This window comes from Girardinichthys multiradiatus, chromosome Y (genome assembly GCF_021462225.1).
Source record: "Girardinichthys multiradiatus isolate DD_20200921_A chromosome Y, DD_fGirMul_XY1, whole genome shotgun sequence".
NCBI lineage: Eukaryota > Metazoa > Chordata > Actinopteri > Cyprinodontiformes > Goodeidae > Girardinichthys > Girardinichthys multiradiatus.
The window spans coordinates 16,789,161-16,810,751 of NC_061818.1; the positions used below are offsets into that span (position 1 = coordinate 16,789,161).

Consider the following 21,591-nt stretch of genomic DNA (forward strand, 5'->3'; position numbering starts at 1 on the left):
TCCAACCTCTCCACACTGGCCAAGACCAGAGAGCTGTGGAAGGACATCAAGGACAAAATAGTAAACCTGCACAAGGCTGTGATGGGCTACAGGAAAATAGCCAAGCAGCTTGGTGAGAAGGCAACAAGTGTTGGTGCAATTATAAGAAAATGGAGGAAGTTCAAGATGATGGTCAATCTCCCTCGGTCTGAGGCTCCATGCAAGATCTCACCTCATGGAGTTTCAATGATCATGAGGAAGGTGAGGGATCAGCTAAGAACTACATGGCAGGAAGGACTTAGTCAATGACCTGAAGACAGCTGGGACCACAGTCTCAAAGACGACCATTAGTAACACACAACGCCGCCATGGTTTAAATCCTAGAGCACACACAAGGTCCCCTGCTGAAGCCAGCGTGTGTCCAGGCCTGTCTGAAGTTGCCAATGACCATCTAGATGATCCAGAGGAGGAATTGGAGAAGGTCATGTGGTCTAATGAGACAAAAATCAAGCTTTCTGGTCTAAACTCCACTCGCTGTGTTTGGAGGAAGAATGATGAGTACAACCCCAAGAACACCATCCCTACCGTGACACATGGATGTGGAAACATCATTCTTTGGGGATGCTTTTCTGCAAAGGGGACAGGACGACTGCTCTGTATTGAGGGGAGGATGGATGAGACCATGTATCAGGAGATCTTAGCCAACAACATCCTTCCCTCAGTAAGGGTATTGAAGATGGGTCGTGGCTGGGTCTTCCAGCATGACAACGACCTGAAGCACACAGCCGGGGCAACTGAGGAGTGGTTCTGTAAGGAAGCATCTCAAGGTCCTGGAGGGGCCTAGCCAGTCTCCAGACCTGAACCCAATCAAAAATCTTTAGAGGGAGCTGAAAGTCCTTATTGCCCAGCGACAGCCCTGAAACCTGAAGGATCTGGAGAAGATCTATATGGAGGAGTGGTCCAAAATCCAAGCTGCAGTGTGTGTAAACTTCGTGAAGAACTACAGGAAACGTCTGAGATCTGTAATTGCAAACAAAGGTTTCTATACCAAATGCTAAATTTTGTTTTTCTGTTGTATCAAATACTTATGTCATGCAATAAGATGCATTTTATTACTTAAATCACACTATTTGATTTTTGGGAGTTTTGTTTTAGATTCTGTCACTCACAGTTAAAGTGTACCTATGATAAAAATTAAGGACTTCTACATGCTTTGCCAGTGGTAAAACCTGCAAAATCGGCAGTGTATCAAATACTTGTTCTCCCCATTGAACATGCAAAATCCCGGAAATCACCCCTGTACATCACCCTTAACAAACCATCCCCTTGGTGAAGCATAGCTGTGACAGCATCATGCTGTGGGGATGCCTTTCAACTGCAGGGGCAGAGAACCTGATTTATTCAGAAGATGGATGAAGCTCATTAAAGGCTAAAAATACTTGAGACTGGGGTGGGGGCTTCATTCAATCCGACTGAGTAAAGTATTTTGCCCTGAAGAATAGGCAAAATCTTTACTCTCTAGATGCTCAAAGTTATTGAGACACAGCTGTAAATGCTGCAAAATTTGATTCTGCAAAGTATTGACTCATGGGGACTGAACATAAATACATGTAACACTTTAAAGATGTTTTGTTAAAATGTTTAAGACAAAGTTCAAAGGTCATCAATGTTTTTGCAAAACAAAATGCAGCTTAAAATCTTATAAGTATGTGAGACAGTTTAATCATGCAGCTTGTTTCCCCCTCCTTTCCAAAACGTAAAATAAAGTTTTGCAAAGAAAATACTTTTGTTTATGTGAACATTGTGTCTACTATTATGTTCTTTGAGCTAGAAATAATTTAACTGTAACTCTGCAAAACCAAACTGTTAAATGGGAGGAGTGTTGATTTTGGCAGGAAAATTATGAAACTGTGAGGGAAGGTAACAGAAACTTTCCATCATACACAACCCCAACTAAACTCTGTTTATCACATACGGGCACCATCTGCTGTTTTCCCAATTTCCACTTTGAACCAAAGACATATTTACACATGGACATATTTAGAATATATAAAATGATAGGAAATTTTAAACACATTCAAATATTTCATCAAAGCTACTGAAAGTGTTGCAAAAATATTCTTTTAAACAAAAGTTTAAAATGCCAATTTCCAGGTCAATGACTGGATGAATACTGTAGATGTTAAAGCTGATGTAAAAACCCAAAAGTAATTGAATACATTAACAATTGCCTTAATAATGTATTTGGTCCCTTTATGTCACAGTTGCTATAGTAGATTTAAAGTTTGGTGACAGCAGTATAACTTTTATACTACTGTGTGGTTCTATAACCCAAAAGAAATTTGATCATTTTAAAGTTTTGCTCCTGGAAAACAAATAAAGCAAAAATAAGCCAGGTTTATTTGAAATAAATAGGTTGCAAATGGTTTTAAAGACATCTTAATTTGTTATTATTGTAATATATTGGAGACTGGTGGCTAAAATCATTCGTCTCATTAATCTATAACTAGTTTAGCAGTCAATGCAAAATATAAGAGTACACCAAAAAGGGAAAGAAGTGTTGGATTCCTTTTCTTCAGCAGGGATCAAAAAGCTGCACAGAGGTGATGGGAAGATGCATGGAGCCAAATTTCAGGCCAATTCTGGAAGAAAACCTGGTTGATGTTGCAGAAGACTAGACACTAGAGTGGAGGTTCACCTTCCAGCAGGACAATGACACATACAGTCAGCGCTACAAAGTGGTTTAGATCAACGCAAATAGATCGAAGGGAATGTGTGTTAGAATGGCCGAGTCAAAGTCCAGACCTCAATTCAAATGAAAGTTTTTGACAAGGATGCTCTTCATGCAATCTAATTGGGCTTATGCTATTTAGCAAACAACAATGGCCAAAAGGTTTTGTCTCTAGATGCTCAAAGCCAGTAAAGAGATACCCCACAATGCTTTCCCTGGATTTTATTAATGGAATCAAAGCAAATGGGTTTAATACAAACGTACCCCACAATTTTCAGATTTTTATTTGCAAAGAATTTAGGAAACCCTAAATCTCTTTATTTGCACTTCACAAATATGTGTTACTTTGTGTTGGACTATACTTAACACATTTAAAACACAGTGATGTCTGCTGATATTGTGAAACGTAAAAAAGGTTCAAGGGAGAGAAATACTTTTGCAAGGCACTATTGTTGGTACCCACAGCCATTGAGAAATGGTCATCCAGAAGGTTGATTTCATTCAGCCGATCATTATTTAAAACATTATTTTATTAAAATAATATTTTATCTGATCTTGCATGGTGAAGGGTTGTCTAAGTTAGTTCAAGACTAATTTAATTTCACTTCCAGATTATTCAAGATAATCCTTGGTTCTCAAACATAAACATTGCATGGTAATGTTGCATCACTCTTTTTGGTCATGATTTCCAATCATCATTAACTTGTTTATATTGTACATAGCCTATTAGTCTTCGTTATTCTTTAATTCTGCTTGGTAGTTTAGTTGGATTGTTTTAGCAAAGTAAAGAGTTTGTTGATTGAAATATGTTTGACTTTAGTTGACTTACTTTTGTTAATAAATTCTTGTATTTTAAGAAATTGTGTGAATTCATTTCATATATATGCAGAGTTTATGCTGTTCAATAATGTCAGAGCTCGTCTCACACCTTTCTATTTTGTCCTAATACCATCGCCTTACTGGGCTGGTATTCACAGGACAACCCTTAACAGACCGTAATATTATTTGATAAAATATTAATATTAAATATTAAATAACATTTTCAGATTAATAATCACAACACTATAAAGTAGATGCATTTCTAATGCTGCTGTTATGGCCAGTCTAAGGCTGTGAAAATATTACTATTAAAACAGAACTAGCATGCTTGGATTATGAGCTTAGTTGTTTTAGAACCAAATCAATCCAAGGCCATGTTATACAGTGATGTGTTTGTAGTAATCCTCTGTGGCAGTTTAGCCAGAATACGTAAAAAAAAAAAAAAAGAGCTGTAATGCATTCATAACAAACCTTTCAGCTCTCCTCCCAGCATGCTGTCATCACATGGGGCTGCAGGTAAATAAAAACCCTAAAACGGGATGTTATCAGTGGCTCGGCTCTGAGTTTTTATAAAAGCTCTGGGGACGGATACAAGCAAGGCTTTGTGTTAACAGAAGGCTTTACTCTTCCCTCTGCTGCACAGGTATGCACGTCTTGGCTCTTTTCTATTTACAATTTGACTTGTGTTATATTGTTGCTCTTCATGAGGTTATCTGAAAATCTTTTGTCCACGGTCACTTGCTGCAGTTGGTATATGTAATCAGGGTGACAAGAAAACATATTATCCTACTGGCTTAATATGTTTACTTTTTAAATGACAAAAGGCAGCATAATAGATACAATGTTCCAGTCTCACAGTCATTTAGACGCAGAGAAACAGGCAGCATGCTATGCCGTGAGTGGTGGAGCAGGTGTTCTGTCTGTTTCAGACTCCCACACTGAGGCAGGAGATGATAGACTGGTCCAACAACTGTATAGACTCAGTGATCTGTAACACCAGTTCATTCACTGCAATATAATTGAGGGTGTAGATGAGAGCTGGTACCCTCATAATGTATAAATCTTTGTTGAAGCATAATCCCACCCTGGAAAATTTAGAAACCGATATTTACTTTGAGTACATTTATTCAGTGAGGAAAAACTTTTTCAACATTCCATCACTGTATATGGTTAACCTGTTCTGTGTTGATTTGTTTTTCTGAAAGCTCCATTGACAACCCATTTTCAGTTCACTGGTCCACCAGAGTTGTGTTTAAAATCTCCAGCAATTCAAAGAGGTTTTTTTGGATTGCTCTAGGTTCCCATTGCTTTAAAAAGAAAAACCCAAGCATCACAGATCCTCCAACCTTACTTTACAGTGGGCTGCTTTTCCAATACCCAAACCCACCTGGAGGGTTTGTTCCTAAAAGGTTCAACCACACTTCCCTATGACCAAACCCATGGTCCCAGTTATGGTAAATGGACTGAACTTATATAGTGCTTTTCCAGTCATACAGACCAGTCAAAGCACTTTACACAAGAGCCACAATCACCCAATAACACTCACTAAGTCATACACCAATACACAGATCAGTAGGCAAGTTGAGGTTAAGTGCCTTGCACAGGGTCACATCAACATATGGCAGAAGGAAACTGGAATCGAACCCACAACTACACTTCCTACTGAGCCACAAGGTTTAGCAACATCAACATGTCTACGTTGGTGATGGCAGGAAAGAAAAGACTCCTAAAATACCAGTCTTTGACTGGGACTGTGAGCTTTGGACTTATTAGACTAAGGTTGAGCTTTTCAGCAACAAATACTAAAGGTGGGTTTTAGGTAAAACAAGGGAAAAAGCACCTAATGTCCACTGTTGAGCACGGTGAAAGATCTATGATCCTGGCCCTTTAAACTTTTTCCAATGGTCATGATAGTCTCTGGACCTAAACCCTATATAAAATGTGTGATTTGCTGAGGAGAAGAGAACATAAAAGAAAACCAAAGATTTCGAGACTGTTCATCAAGCTTTCTCAATGTATCACTGCAGCTTTCAATCTGAGAACCAAACTGTTGATGATGTATTTTGAACAACTGGTGACTGAGTTCCATTTGCTTCAACCTAAGGATGCGCCTGCTGTGCTCTGTTGGGCTCTTTGTAGGCCTGTTGCATCTGTCCTCCTCGCTACTGCTGGGAGCTTTCAACATCAAGGCATTTGGGGACACAAAAGCCTCCAACACAACTCTGTTGGACATCATTGGCACGGTTTGGAACTCCATTGTTCTACAGTTTTTCTGTCTTTGAAATCGTTGATGCTGTTGTTCTTTCTTAAATGAAACCATTGAAGTAAAAATACAGTCCTGCAGAAAACAGACCCGAAAATGCTTCCAAAGTCAGAGTGCATTTTTGTTTTCTTATGATTATTTCAACTCTTCTAATAATTCGACTTTTTCCAATGAAAGTTGTGTGTGTATAATATTTGCACAAAAGTGTTCATACATTTTGAAACTTTTCATATTTTTTCAGATTACAACCTCAAACTTTCATGTGTTACATAGGGATTTTTGGCACACTATATAGCAAAAATAAGAAAATCGTGGTGTGCATTTGTCTTCAGCCAACCTGAGCCTATACTTTGTAGAACAACCTGTTGTGTTTTGTCTCTTCCATTTAATCACTTCTAGACTGGATTTTCTGCACCTTCTTCTTTGCAAAATAACTGAAGCTCAGCCAGATAGAGAGCATTGATAAACAGCAATTTTCAATTATTGCCAAATATTCTAAATTGGATTTAAGTTTAAATTTGATATGGGCCGTTCAAACACAAAACTATACATTGTTTTGGAACCTTTTTTTGTGCCTCTGGCTGTATGTCTAGGGTCTTTGTCCTGTTGGAAGGTGAACCTCTGCCCCAGCTTAAAGTGTCTTACAGTGTTTGACAGGTTTTCTTCCAGGTCTGTCCTTTATTTAGCTCCATCCATCTTTCATCCATCCTTATCATGTGCCCAAACTTACCTGAGTTCTTTCAATGCAGAGGAGCAGCAGATTTACTCCAAGCTACTCTTGGCTAACATAACTCCTCACTATGCAAAGGAAGGTCCTGTTAGCCGGCGCTTATATTTGGTAACTTGACATTTTGGTAATGATCCATATCTGAAGACCACAGGTAAGGACTGGAATGTAGACAGACCAGTAAATTAAGAGATTAGCTTTTTGGCTTAACCCTTTCTTCACGTTGACAGATTGGAGTAGCACTATTTTTTTCTGCAGCCATCTTTGCAAACATTTCCCGCTCAATCATTGCACCCATAATGACTAACAAGATAGTTGTACTCCTCCACCCATTACAGATACTGAGCCCGGACCTGAAGGGAGCAGTCCCTTTTTCCTGATCAATAACCAAGTTACCAAGTTCTCGGATTAGAAGTTTACCATCATCCCAGCCACTTCATGCTCGGGTGCAAATAACTCCAGTGCAAACAGGACTTCCTAAAGCTTTCTTTGAACAATAGATTTTTTTTTTCTTGCCATTCTTCCATTAAAAACAGATTTGTGGAAAATGACTGATAGTTGCCATGTCAACGGATTCTCCAACTTGAGCTTTAAATCCCTGCAGCTCCTCCCGTGTTCACCATAGCCCTCTTGGCTGCTTATGTGACAAATGCTCTCACAGCCTGGCCTAGCCGACCATGTTGGTTAGTTTTTGTATTTTTGGATGATTGATGTCCTCAGTAACTGCTGACTAAATGGCCATTTGTGGGGTAGTGGCATCCCAAACATTTAGTCTCAGGTGAGCCAAACCCAGTGCTTCTTTGTATCCTGCTCTAAAAATTATCTGAAAAGATCAGATTAAAGAGATCCTCTGTGCTGTATCTCTATGAGACTTTTACCATATGGCGTAGAAAGTGTTTTTTTAAACTCAATGCTTTGAAAAAATTGCACAAAATATTTCCCTTTTAGCTGTCTTGCACATCACATCATAACTAACCTAAATTGTCTAACTTAGATACATGAAACCAGCACAATGCTCTATCTCAATAAAACAGTGATAACAATATGCAATTTTAACTGCAAATAACCATCAAAGAAGGGCCAACGCATGTACAATGAAAAGTATAATGCTATAATTTGAGTTGTACTGTGTGTTTTCGAAGGTTGTCCATCGCTATGACATCATTCTGATCCAGGAGGTCAGAGACAGCGACCTGTCAGCAACCAAAAAACTCATGGACCATGTCAACAAGTTAGATTTACCTACTAAACTGAGCATACACTGCACTTCATGCTTGTTTGGTTGTATGTTTTCTAGAGCTACATGTAAAAGAGGAGCAACATATATTGGTTCCGATGTTTATCTGTTTGTTTCCCCAGAGGTTCCTCTACATACAGCTACATTGTCAGTGAGCCCCTGGGTCGCAGCACCTACACAGAGAGATACCTCTTCCTGTACAGGTACATAGGGGCAATTACATACAATTTATATGCTGAAAATAAAAGATATAGATTTAATGTTGCATTAGACAATTTGTTCCAAAGTTACTAAACTTTTTGCAAAGAAAGGTTGAAATGCTGCAAAGTCCGTATTCATGAAATGTTTCACCAGCAAAGACCAAGCCATGATAATGGGAGTTTTCTGGTTTAATTAAAGTGAAGGGAGAGAAAATGAGAGTGAAGATGGTTTAGAACAGTGGCATTCAAACCTTTTGCACCATGGGCCAAAATGGGCAAGATAAACTAAGGCCATTATTTTTTCTTTCCAATTAAAAGCATTTTTTAAATTGTGAATTATTTTCTTTTTACCTGCTCAGCAATTAATTAAACATGTGTTGTCCATATAGAATGTTCAAGTTATGTAATATTTATTTAAACAATATTCAGACTGTCAAGTATTGTCCTGGGAATACCAGCCCAATATGGAGGTGGAATTAGGACAATAGATAAACAGAAAACTCACTCACATGTGGAATAAATTCACAACAACTTCTCTCCAGAATGTAAGAATTCATTAACAAAATAATGCTGTCTTTCAAGAGCAGCAAATGGCCTACTATGTGTGCAGCACTTTGGACACCCCTGGTTCAGAAGGTCGAGAGAGACTAAAGTACACCCTTCAATCAAACTTTTTGACAAGTGACCTTTGACCTTAAGGGGGGTCATGGCGCCATGGGGGCGGGGAGGTCATGGGGTCAACAGGGGGTGTGTCCGAGGGGCGTAACCGTGGATGCTGATTGGTTGTCGTCATTAGGGGCGATACCTTAAATGAGCCAATTAAAAATAGAGGGGGTGTGTTTGTAAGCCTCGTTAAACCTTGAATAACCCAATGAAAACAATGGGGCGTGCTTTAGTGTTTACTTTAAATACAGAGATAAAACTCTGCACTTTACATGCATCATTCGTTGGAAAAGAACACCCGTTCAGCAATGGCTAGAGTTAAGAGAGTTAATCGTCAAGCGGAGGAGAAACGCAACGCGTGCCAAGATGATGATGAACAAGCAACTGCATCATATACTTCCTCAACTGAGATATCTATCGGAATTCCCGTCATGACATACTCTACCGATGATGAGGATCCAACATCAACTTCAACAACCACGGTTGAAAATCAGACCTCGGATCGGCCAAGAGGTATGTCAGTTCTGTGCGAAACCCCAGTGACCGTCTACCAGCATTCATCCGGTGAATTGAATGCTCCTAAGAAATCAACATACTACATGTGCAGGGTACAAAGACCTCCGTTCGACACTCTGCAGGAAGAATGGTTTTTGGAGCCATATGGCCTGGTTGGCAGCTGGGGTTATATTTTCATGTATGAAATAGGAGAGCTTTGCCTGTATCAATTGGATCAAGACAAGGTATTTAATGGATCACTGGCTCTGTGTACTCTCACCCACAGCGACTGGGCTGTGTTAAGGCTTGCAATCCCGCACCTTAATGATACCCCTGAAACAGTATCAATGCAGGAGAGGGAGGAAGAAGAAAATGAAGAAAATGAACTGTCTCCTCGACTTGCAAAACGAACAAGAATGTTTCATATACCATCCGATGTTGAAATAGCTGAGAGAGAACCTCTCTTTAGCGCAGTGTGGGGGTCAAAAACCACAGCAAATGGTCGCTGGTCTTTTCGGGCAAGCAGACGCAGGAACAACCGGACGAGTCCCTCAGATGTGTTTGTGTTGGAGGCTTTCAATCAGGACTGCGGCGTATTCAAGACAATGCTGGCTCTGCCGTTTGAAGCTTGGGCAGAGAAGATGAGTGAAATTGGACAGCATCTTTCCGACCTTTTCCACAACTCACGCAGTTGGATCGATGTCATGTCAGTGAAAAAAACGCTGACGTTTCCTGTTTTACGTCTAGAACAAACCCTCTTCTGAGGACCCTCCCCCTTCCTATGATATATATACGGGGAGATAACGGCAAGCTCACAGACACTGAGAATCGTATCATGAGAATGAGTGAGCCAACACCATACAGGGATCTCTACAACCACCGAGCAGAGATCCACTTCTCTCCTGAGCACGATGAAAGCTTCAACATTGGACCATATCATCCGCCTTCCCCGGACCTCTTCTCACCATCCACCTCAACGTCCTCATTCTCAGAGACCCACTTCAGTCCTGCATCACCTAAAGGATACAATATGAAAATGTATCAACCACTTTCTCCAGACCTCTGCTCACCATCGCCGCTATTTATGGCCGAGTCTGTAGACGCGAATGTCCTGCCTGAAGACATGAAGGTGGTCGTGGAGGAGGAGGTAGCCACCGGCTACTCACCCTCTACCGAAGCCCCTACACAAACCCTGGAACCGATGGAGGACCCTCAGCCTTCAGCGGAGGATGAGAGTAACCAGGGGGACGAAATTGACGGTTGGTTCTCAACCACCCTCATCAATACGGTGAAAACAGCGATACTTCATTTATTCAACATAACCTCTTTGAACTATCTCAGAGAAACCTGCTATGGATGTATAACGAACCACCCGAGCCAGCGTCAGCACCAATGCCTGGAGGTATTGGGGGAGGATTATTACCAAGTCAACTTTCAACGCATCGTACGACGACTCGTAACCCCCAAACTCGTTCCTGCTATTCAGAATCTTCTGGTACTTCGACGCATACGCAGCGGATGACTTCAGAGTGAAGACGATTGCCAAGACGGTTTTATATGAACTGAAATCGGTACAAGGCATCCACAGTGCAATAGCGCACGTTTATGATTGCATGGTCGATGAGAAACATCTCAAACAACTTAACTCTGTTTCAGAGTGCTATGGACTGACAAACTGATCTCACATGTTTGATGACTTGTTGTATCATTTTTAGTATTCCAGTACTTTAATTAATTTGCATTAAATGATTTTTCTTTTTACTATTAAATACAATTAAAGTAGGAACATATTAACCTTCCCAAAAGTGTTGTTTAAAACCTAGTAGTGTTTGAATTCATCTGCATTAATCTGCATTTTATCTGATTTTTGTTTACTATTACATACAAAAATAAAAAAAGGGATAAATCTACCCTCCGGTGTGTTTTTTTCTCATTATTTAACAAGTAATCGTCAGAGTGAGCATAAGGCAGAGATGGCAGGAAGACGGCTGATGAAGAAAGTATATTATAGCCCTTCAAATCCGGGAAGTTTTGGGGGTGTAGATAGGCTGAGGAGGGTTATGCAAGATGAAACGGGAAAGAAGGTTGCGGTTGAAAAAGTTAAAGATTTTTTTATCAGGAGAAGATACCTATACTCTACATAAACCTGCAAGAATAAAGTTCCCGAGAAACAGAGTTTTTGTCACCAGACCATTGAGGCAGTTCCAGGCTGATCTCTGTGACATGCAAGCTCTGGCCATGGAAAATGATGGTTATAATTATTTATTAACAGTCATTGACATCTTTTCAAAAAGGGCTTATGTACGAGTTTTGAAGAGGAAAACAGCCGCTGAGGTGGTAAAGGCATTTGAATCAGTTTTTAAAGAAAGTCAGATCCCCAAAAAATGTCAGACTGATGCCGGTAAATAATGTTTTAACAAGAAATTTAAGGTTTTAATGGAGAAACACGGTATTGAACATTTCGCGACAGCGAGTGAAGCAAAAGGTTCAGTGGTCGAGAGATTTAACCACACATTAAAAACAAGGATGTGGAGATATTTTACAGCTAACAACACCCGGCGGTACGTCGATGTACTGCAAAACCTAGCTAGAAGCTACAACCACAGCTACCACTCCAGCATTAAAATGAGCCCTATGGAAGTGACCTCAGAAAATGCCTTTCAAGTGTTTCAGAATCTGTATGATGTCAAGTCCAACAGATATTGCAAGGACTCAGTGACAACGTTTAAACAAGGGGATCTTGTCAGAATATCCAAGGTCCGTGGAGTGTTTGACAAAAAATACGAACAGAGTTTTACGGATGAAGTGTTTACAGTGTATGAGCGGATACCCCGTTCTCCTCCTGTATACAAACTCAAAGATTTGGATGGAGAACCTATCGAGGGTTCCTTTTACGCAGAGGAACTTCAAAAAGTAAAAATATTTAACGACAAGATGTATCAAATGGAAAAAATATTAAAACGACGTACGGTCAAGGGAGTCAAACAGGTTTTTGTAAGCTGGAAAAACTGGCCTGAGAAATTCAACAGTTGGATCAGGTTTGATGAACTACAAAACGTATAAAAAGGTTTGCCCTAAACCTCACAGTTGACACAGCATCATGAACCGTCAGGTAGAGGATGATGGCTTTTACGTTACCCTTCCCTCTAACGCTAGCATGGAAAAACCCTTGCTTTGATCGGTAAAGCCTAACGCTTTCGGCATGGCACTCAACTTCATACACATGAAGGACAGGCTATCAGTGTATTTTAACCTGTAATCAGGGTCGGTTAAACAGAGAACTTTACTTCCTAGCATGACGAGATGAGGTTTAATACCTAACTGCAGCATAGCTGTGAGAATCAGGTAGCTGTCATACCCACGCGCGTTATGAGCTATTAAAGTGAATCCTCTGTACATTGGCCTCCTGTAGAAGAAATGTTTGGGTGCAGTCTAACCCATAAGCGTACCATTCATCACCTTTCAACGTTTTAGCACAGACCAGAAAGGGCGTATGCACGCCGCTCTCATTGATGAGGCATTCAAAAGCATAAAAATCAGTTTATCATCAAGCTGATTAATTGCACTGCAAGGCAGAATGTAACACTTATGATTATCGCATGTCATGTCTAGGCTGGGAGGTACATTTTCACCGCAAATACTGCATTTTACATTACACACGTGTGGTTTATTCGGTTTACTGATTGGAATAACGTATATCCTTTTGCATACTTTACACAGTTTTACCAACTCACAGTCACTCATAGGCCTGTCAGCATTATTTCTGTTGCGTGGTTCCCTGTGTCTGCTGAAACATGAAGAATTACGACAGATTCTTTGACAGCCTGCACAGCTTACAGGATTGCTAATTTCTTGCATACATTTATATGTTTGACATATTGCACAGTAACCTTCACAATGATGTGTGTGTGTGTTATCATACCCGCTGTAACAGTATCCACAGATATATCTGCACCCTATAAAACCTTTGAGATTTTTTATTCCATAGTAATGACCTTGAAATAACAGCAAAAACAGAGGGTTTGAACGATCGGGGAAACTGGTCTCAAATTTACACAGAGCAGTAGAGCCCGTGGTTCTGTGAAACACTACAATTTTTCTCTTCAGAATGTTTTCAACTTTACCAATATCACTAAAAGTAACTGCTGTTTGCTCATCGAGGCCTGCCTGATGCTGCCATCTCCTCCCCAGTTCTACAGCACGGTGATCCGTGAGCTCAGGATCAGAGACGTGTGCGAGGCTGATTGCAAAACATAACTGATTACCGGTATTATCTACAACATACAGGTGACACATTTTCTTATTAATCAGTTCACAGTCTAACGTTCCTGTAGCCTTACGTTTAGACCCTCCTGCTGGGTCATTAACTACCTGAAGAACAAATTCCAGGTTATTATCTACACGTACATCAGCATTCGATTGTACTAAGTCGTCCAAAAAGTTCTCAAAAGCAGGCAGGATCATATTTCCATCATCTGTAACAGTAAATGTGACGTGACGATTGAGATTTTCACCCACTAACTCCAGCTGCACAACGTCGTTACGTCTGGTTAAAGATCTTGCGGCGTCGGCTAATTCAATGATAATACGCATGATGTTTGTATAGAATGCAGCTAAATCTGGAACGTTCCCCGGACAGGGCGGCAGGATGGTAAAAGGTCTCCTTATTTCATGGTTATTAAAACGTTCACGTTCAACAACCGCTGGAGGATCTCGCCCTATTTGATCAGAACTGACCGCTACCTCTGGATTGAAATTACCGCCATGCTGCCCAGTATGATCAGCGGCGTGTGACGTTGAAGGAATTTGTAAGTCAGCTGATTCATTTTGCTGAATGCTGGGTGGAGACGGTGCTCTATTTAAATCTTCAACAGCCTGTTCTAATGAGCTTAAAAAGTCATCGTGCAGATTTTGATTTATTACATTTTCACTGTTAGCAGGAGATGCATTTAACCCGATGTTATCTGCTACTTCAGCATTAACAGGAATTTCACTAAGTTGAGCAACAACATTCCTTATTTCATCCAGGGCAAGTCTGATCTGGCTATCTGTTTATATGAGCATAAGAAAAATCAGACAAACCTACAGAGAAAAAACCAACCGAAAAGAAAACAAAAAACAAAAAAACAAAACACAGTGATCAGTTCAGTTTAAAATCACCTTGATGTCACCAAACTGCTTCTGTAACAGAATCTGACATGCTGCCAGACGCGTTAAGGATGAGGCTTTATTTTGACGGTTCCGTGCTGCTTGCGAGGCCTTCTTTCTGCGACGTTGCTGTCCGGGTCTGGAACCAATCTGTCCAACCATTAACGTTACCTCTGTAAAAGAGAATGAACAACAAAACAAATATATATATTGAAATAAACAAATTAAAGCTGAAAAAAGGGGGAATTCAAATTAATTCAGTAGGTATGAATTAAAACGTACCGCTCATTAAATCTCTCACGAGGGTCGCCCTGGTATGCAGACCAGAGAGTCACTGTCTTTTGGCTGGGGTTAAATATTCTGTAAAAACAAAATAAAACAAAGTTACCTTACGCTTTTATACCTTACGAATTTTGAAATACTATAACTTACTCCGGGGACGGGTCTGTGCGATAAAACCTCCAGATTTCACTTCTTGTTGTACTGGACTGATGCGTTTCTGTTGAACGCTGTCTTGATCTTTGAAAACTGACCTTCTGGTAGGGGGCTTCAGTGTCGCATCTTTGGATGCATCTGTAAAGAGATTTATATGATATTTTATTGAACAATGCTTAAAATACATATATATATATATATATATATATTGTTGTTTTTATTTATTTTTACCCACCTTGCTGCTCCACCGCTGATGGCTGTATTCCAAGTTCGGCTTTAGTTTGATTGATCAAATCAGCTGGTGCTGCTGTGTCTTCCAGAGCGTTCTCTGTCAAATCTGTAAACAGTTTGTAACTGAGGATTAAAACAAGTCTCTAATAATACACATTCACTCTCAAAGAAAACAAATAGTTTTTAGGGCTTACTTTCTGGCCCGGGAGCAGCTGGTAACTTATCCGGTGTGTTTTCAGGGGAAATTATGATAATTTGCGGAGGCGTATTTAAAGATTCAGCTTTAATTTCTTTGTTAGAAGAAAGTTCAGATGTTGTTGTTGTTGGTATTTCTTTTTTGGAAATAATTTGCCTTCTCAACTTTGACTGTCGATTCCAGCCGCTGAATCCTCCAACTTGATCATTCGGGTTTACCTCTCTCATCAAATCTATAAATTGAAACATTGTCAAGGGTTAACTATAAAATATTGTTGCACTTAACATTTACTTACCATATTCTGATTGTGTCAAGATGAAATCCTCAAGGTCATCAGTGGTGGGTTCTATGACAAAGAAACAATATATATATATAAAACAATATTAGAGAACATTCACATGCATTTAATGATTTCTTAAAGATGAATACTTACTTACTTACTTTTAAAGATGTCATTGTTCTTCTGTGAATCATTAGAAGCAGATGCTACAATTTCTTTGTTTCCTGAAATATGTACCAACATATTTTTCTTGTCAGTACTGGTATTTTCAGTGTAACAAGTTTAAATCTTTCTTAGCTGTACCAGACTTGACGCTTGACGTTGTACACAGCTCTGATGTCTCTGCTCTGACTACTGTGAAACTAAACCTGTTTTTATTGCCAGCACACTGAAATGCAAAAAAGAGGTCCAATTACCATATTGGCTATTCATTGCACTGTTTCTTGTGGACATAAGTCAGTGATGTCTGACATGGGAAGCGGTCTCTATAAACTTTACCAAAATCAAAAAACAAAAATTTCCTTTCCTTTTAGAAGCACGTATTAGCAATGAGAAACCAGCAAACTTTGATATTCATCAGGCCCAGGGGGTCTCACCTGTTCATGAACCTATGTATTGACTCTTTTGGAGGGACTGAGAAAGTTCTAATTACTTTATTGCCCTGTGTCACACACTTGGTCAGGAAATTGAGTCAGAAGGCTGAGGTTGATGTTGACTGGGAGTTCAGTTACAGAATAACTGTTTCAGTAAGTCTCTCAATAACCTTTGCTCTAAGATGAATAAAAAAAATGTTTTAGAAAAGCTACAGGTAACTAAAACTATCATTCCTTTTTCCTAAAATGGAGTCTCTCATGATTCAAAACAAACACATCATCGCTAGAGTCAATTTATAACTTGGAAACAGTATACTGAGGGTTCGTAAAGTTTTTCTGTTAATTTCATTTTTTGTCTTACCTCTTTCTCCTGCTTTCCAGTCTGTTGACGCAGAAGTGGAAGGTTTGCTCGTTCTACCGATGTAGGGAAGCACAATCTTTATTTACTTTTAGGTCTTTTCTATTTTGAACTGATTTAGACTGACTCATATATTCAGCAAATAAGTCCTGCTGTAAAGCAAAATTAACTTACAATTCTGTCAGGTTACACAGTTTATTTATTAGGATTTCACGTGACAGGTCAACATTAAGTTTATTATACCTTTAAAATATAAAAGGATGCATGTCTTTTTTTTTTAGATGTATTAATGCCTGAAAAACATACAGATTATTAATAGCACCATTAAACACACCCCTGTGTTTTAATTGGCTCATTTAAGGTATCGCCCCTAATGACGACAACCAATCAGCATCCATGGTTACGCCCCTCGGACACACCCCCTGTTGACCCCATGACCTCCCCGCCCCCATGGCGCCGTGACCCACCTTAAGGTCAAAGGTCACCTGTCAAAACGTTTGATTGAAGGGTGTACTTTAGTCTCTCTGTCTAGCTTCATGACAAGTCACATTATTAGTAGTTAAAGAAGATGCTTCAAATTGGAGATTCAGTCTCAATGGCCAGCTTGAGACCTTCTAGATGATACTTTTGGTAAAAGGAAGATACATGTTTTTTGATATGAAACTCATCATTTACTAAAGGTGACTAAAGGTGACAACATGCATGCAGTTAGAGTACTCACGGTACACAGTGCATTAAACAGGTAGTCTTACTGTGAATTAATACACTATAATTAAGCTAAAACTGACCAGAATAAAGTTAAATAAATGTGAGGATGGAATTGTGAAGAGAGATCAGGGGCTTGAGTTGGACAAAGAGTTGGGGGCGAAGGGTGGCAACGGTGGTAGGGATTCGTCATGTAACCAGTGGGCAAGACGCTTCACCTGCCTTGCCTGCTGATGGTGGTCAGAGGGTTCGGTGGTGCTGATTGTATGGCAGCCCCACCTCTGTCAGTCTGCACCAGGGCAGCTGTGGCTACAATGTAGCTTACCTCTGTCAGTGTGTCAATAGGTGGATGGCTGATTGTAGTGTAAAATGCTCTGGGGGAAATGATAAAGTGCTATACAAGTGCAGGACATTTACCATTTACCAAAGAGGGGTGAAAATGTTACTTTGAATGAAGATGGTTAATGAAGAGGAGTTATTAGGATCAAAGTAAATTAATTAGACTGTTTGCACATTTAGTTACTTCTGCCAAGTCCTGTAGAGAAGGCCTTTGTCATGGCTATATTTTGAGCTAAAATCATCTTTTACTCCACATATTATGTGAGGGATTACATTTGAGGTAAATGTTATTGAGCGTTTTGGAACTTTCACTTTCTGAAATGTAACAACAGGGTTTAAAAAAAACGGTATACAACCCTATGATTTCTTCTTAAATGCTGTCTAATGGGAAGAGCTTTTCCAAATTCCTCTGTCTGATGAACAGCTTTTCTGCTGAACTCTCAGAGAGAAGCAGAACCAGAACAAGGAATGGAACCGAGTGAAAGGAAAGCCTGATCCAATGTACCCAATGTATTTATATGAATCTACCTATGTAGACCTTTAAATACTATATTATATGATAATATTAAGGAAATTCTGCATTGCAAGGTACTTTAACACATTAGCTCAGAAAAACAGATGTAATGCGTTTTAACTCTTTCTCTGCAGGCAGGCGAGTGTATCTGTGGTTGAAAGCTACCACTTTGACGATGGCTGTGAATCCTGTGGGACAGATACTTTTATGAGAGAACCTTTTGTCGTCATGTTCTCATCCAGATATACCGGTATGCTTTACAAAAGCTGTGGGAGGTTTCTACAGTTTTAGGGTATCTTTTGCTAAAGTATTAAACCATTGCAATGTCTTAGACTTTGTTATCCTCTTTTAAAGTGGTATCAATGTCTTATTATTATGGTTGCTTTTTTCCATACTTGATATTTTCCTACTTTAAAACAGTGTTTGCATCAGACTGTTTTTATTACACTTCTTAACTTGTTAAGCCAAGCCAAACAAACAGATAAACACTTATGAAACACTTGCAACAAAATATATATTTTTTCCCATGGCAAATGGCCAACAGGGCCTGGTTCTGCTGGAGGTTTCTTTCTGTTAAAGGGGAGTTTTCCTTTCCCCTGTCACTACATACATGCTCGGTATGAGGGTTTGCAGCAAGTCACTGACTCGATGAACTGAGTTGAATTATTTTGTCACCAACAAGCTGAGCTCCAAAAAGCTACAGATGCCAAACAAATTGGTGTATCTCAGCATGGCGTATGTGTCAGGAAAAAAAGAGGATGCAAAGATGCAAATCTAAAAGAAGTAACAAGCATCACTAAAAGACTACCTTGAAAGGTCGCGGTGCATGGTGTAGTGGTAGAGCATGCAACCCAAATACAGAGGCTTCAGTCCTTGATGCAGCTGTCTCAGGTTTGAGTCCCCGCAGGCCTGTGCTGTATGTCTTCCCCCTCTCTTTAAACCGCTTTCTGTCTGCCCACTTTCAGAAAAAAAACTTATTTGCACATTTGTTACAAAAATAACCATAGCAATCAATTTTTCACATTTTGTCAGGTTGCAATCAGCAACAATAATGTATTTATCTTGGATTGTGTTAAGTAGTTCATGCTATGGTCCCTACTATTCAATTGTAACTCTGGCTGTCTCTGTACCTGGCTGTTTAGGGTTGTTGTCATGCTGGAAAGTGATTCTCCTCCCCAGTCTCATCTTGTGGCAAGTAATTTTTCTAAGGTGTCAGGTATTTAGCTCCACCCAACCCTGACCAGCTGCCATGTCTCCGCAGAAAAAAGCATTCCCACAGCATGATGCTGACACCATGTTTCACCTTGGGAATGATTTTGATCAGGCTGAATTGCAGTGGCACCTGGCAGCATGTCTAATTATTGCTCTCTTTGCTCAGCTCTTTAACAAGCACTCTCTTTGTTTTACAGCCTTGAGCAGCTTCACTCTGATCCCCCAGCATACCTCTCCGGAACTCGCTGTGGAGGAGATAAATGCTCTTTACGACGTGGTGACCGATGTCCGCACTCGCTGGAACACCAATGTAAATAAACTATATGTGAAAACATGTTGTGAAAATGCATAAAAATATAAAGTGGGAGGGGGCAGCTGAGGCAAAGTTAACTCTTCACCCTCTCCGTGCAGAACATTGTGCTGCTGGGGGACTTTAACTCAGGCTGTAGTTACGTGACGGCCTCTGATTGGCAAAAGATCCGCCTCTTCACAGACAAGAGCTTCCACTGGTTGATCCCAGACTCGGCTGACACCACCGTCACTCCCACCAACTGCCCTTATGACAGGTAGCTCCACACTCACGAAGATACACAAACACATACACACACAGCCTCCAGGATCCACTCTTTCCACTCACCCTTGTGTTTCTTGCAGGGTTGTGGTCACAGCTGACATGTTGAAGGGAGTGGTGCACGGCAGCGCACAGGTTTTTGACTTCGTGGCTGACCTGAACCTCAGTCAGAGCATGGTAAAAGCTAGTCCACTTGAGGTCTCGAATAACAATGTAGCAAAATACAACCACAATTTTCTTGACCTTAACGTGTTGAGTTGGTCAAAAATGCAACATTGATATGATGAGTGGCTGCAGAGTGTTTGATGTATTTACAGATGAAATATTCCATTACCCCTATTACTCTACTGAACTACACACACTTATCCAATACACTTTTACAATATCCAAATTATTGCAGTTTAGTTTATAAATATCATAAAGAACCAACAAAAATGTTCACTTGTTAAGTGCCAGGTTTTTGTGATGTAAAACAATCTCACCATAGTAAACAATTTCACATTTTTGTCCCCTTTATTCTGCAAAGTTTTTTACCTTTAGCTAAGGCCACAGTTTGCAGAGAGGTTGCAAAGGATAAGGATAATGTCACTGTACAAAGGTATCAACCAGGAGAGAGGCAAAACAATTTCCACAGCATAATTTCAGAAATTACATAACAAGTAATGTCAAAAACTATACCTTTTTAACTACTGAAAATTCAAGTCGGAAATTGGTCAAAAAGACGGTCAAGAGGCCACAGTAACACTGAAGGAGTCATGAGAATACTGGTTGGGTTCTCTGCAATGGACTGGCATCCTGTCCAGGGTGTACGCAGTCTCTCGCCCGTCACATTAAAGGTGGTAAAAGTTATGAAATGATTCATCATGGTCTCATTTTTCTAAATCATTAAACCCCAGCATTTTAATCACACAACACTTCAGAGTCACTGCATCTGGATGGTTTTAGTTGACTTTTACACAGTTAAATGTTCTGTAAAAACATTTCTCCTGAAAATGATGTGGAACCTGGACCAATGTTTGCTCTGTCTCCTTCAGGGACTGGCCGTTAGTGACCATTTTCCGGTGGAGGTGAAGCTGACGAGCTAAATTGCTGCCTGAATCATGACTCTCCCAACTGAAAAGTCTCACCGATCAGGGATTCAGGAAATACAAGACCTTAATAAATCCAAATAATTCTTCATGAAATCACAGACTTTCCTGTTTCTGAAAAAATTTGAAGTGTTTAAATTGTCGTGTTTTCTGTTTTGCAAAGTAATGCTAAGGGATGGGAAATTTGAACTGAACCTCTGGTCATCCTAAAAGAAATCCCTTTGTATATTACTGTAGTTTTTCCATCAAGACCTGGAAATTAAATAATAGGGCCTAAACCTGGGAGCTTTAATAAGAAGCATGTTCACCATAATCTGGTAGCAACACACCTGGTACCTGTAGGGTACCTACAGGTCACTTCCACAGGATCTGCTGCATACATAAATACAGGATACCTCTGGGTACCTTCATTGTACTTACATGGATTACTCACAAGGTAACTACAATGCTACTAAGAGGGGCTACATAGAGGGTACCTATGGCAACCAGGCTATATTTTAGAGGGACCACTTACCCTGTACAGAGTACTTAAGGGTTCTTAAAGGGACCAGATTGTTTTGTGAAAGGACTTGTTACCTGTACTCAGTCATCTACATGGTACTTATGGGGTTACCTGGAGGGTTTCTATGGGAACCAGGCTCTATTGTGAGAGGTATTCTTACACTGGAGTTACCAACCAAATACTTCCCAGGTACCTAGAGGGACCTGGCTGTAATATGAGGTGTGTCATTTATACCTGGACTTGTATATCTTTGGAGATGCAGAATATGATTAGAAACGTTTCCAGCATTTTAGAATCATCCACCA

The 21,591-nt window shown here is 40.0% G+C and overlaps 1 protein-coding gene and 1 long non-coding RNA gene across 2 annotated transcripts; one reads left to right on the forward strand and one right to left on the reverse strand.

Moving 5' to 3' along the window:
- Nucleotides 1-4,045: 4,045 nt before the first annotated feature.
- dnase1 (deoxyribonuclease I) lies at nt 4,046-20,880 on the forward strand. The gene is made up of 9 exons (XM_047359532.1): nt 4,046-4,172; nt 5,634-5,772; nt 7,662-7,750; nt 7,879-7,959; nt 18,048-18,163; nt 19,323-19,435; nt 19,537-19,691; nt 19,780-19,873; nt 20,731-20,880. The coding sequence occupies exons 2-9, from the start codon at nt 5,635-5,637 to the stop codon at nt 20,779-20,781; spliced, it is 837 nt and encodes a 278-aa protein (XP_047215488.1). The 5' UTR covers nt 4,046-4,172; nt 5,634; the 3' UTR covers nt 20,782-20,880.
- On the reverse strand, nt 14,300-15,331 carry LOC124864668. Its single transcript, XR_007037339.1, has 5 exons — nt 15,123-15,331; nt 14,933-15,034; nt 14,695-14,835; nt 14,545-14,622; nt 14,300-14,435 (listed from the first exon to the last, which is right to left on the reverse strand). It is a non-coding gene; the product is annotated as an uncharacterized LOC124864668 (long non-coding RNA).
- Nucleotides 20,881-21,591: the final 711 nt, after the last annotated feature.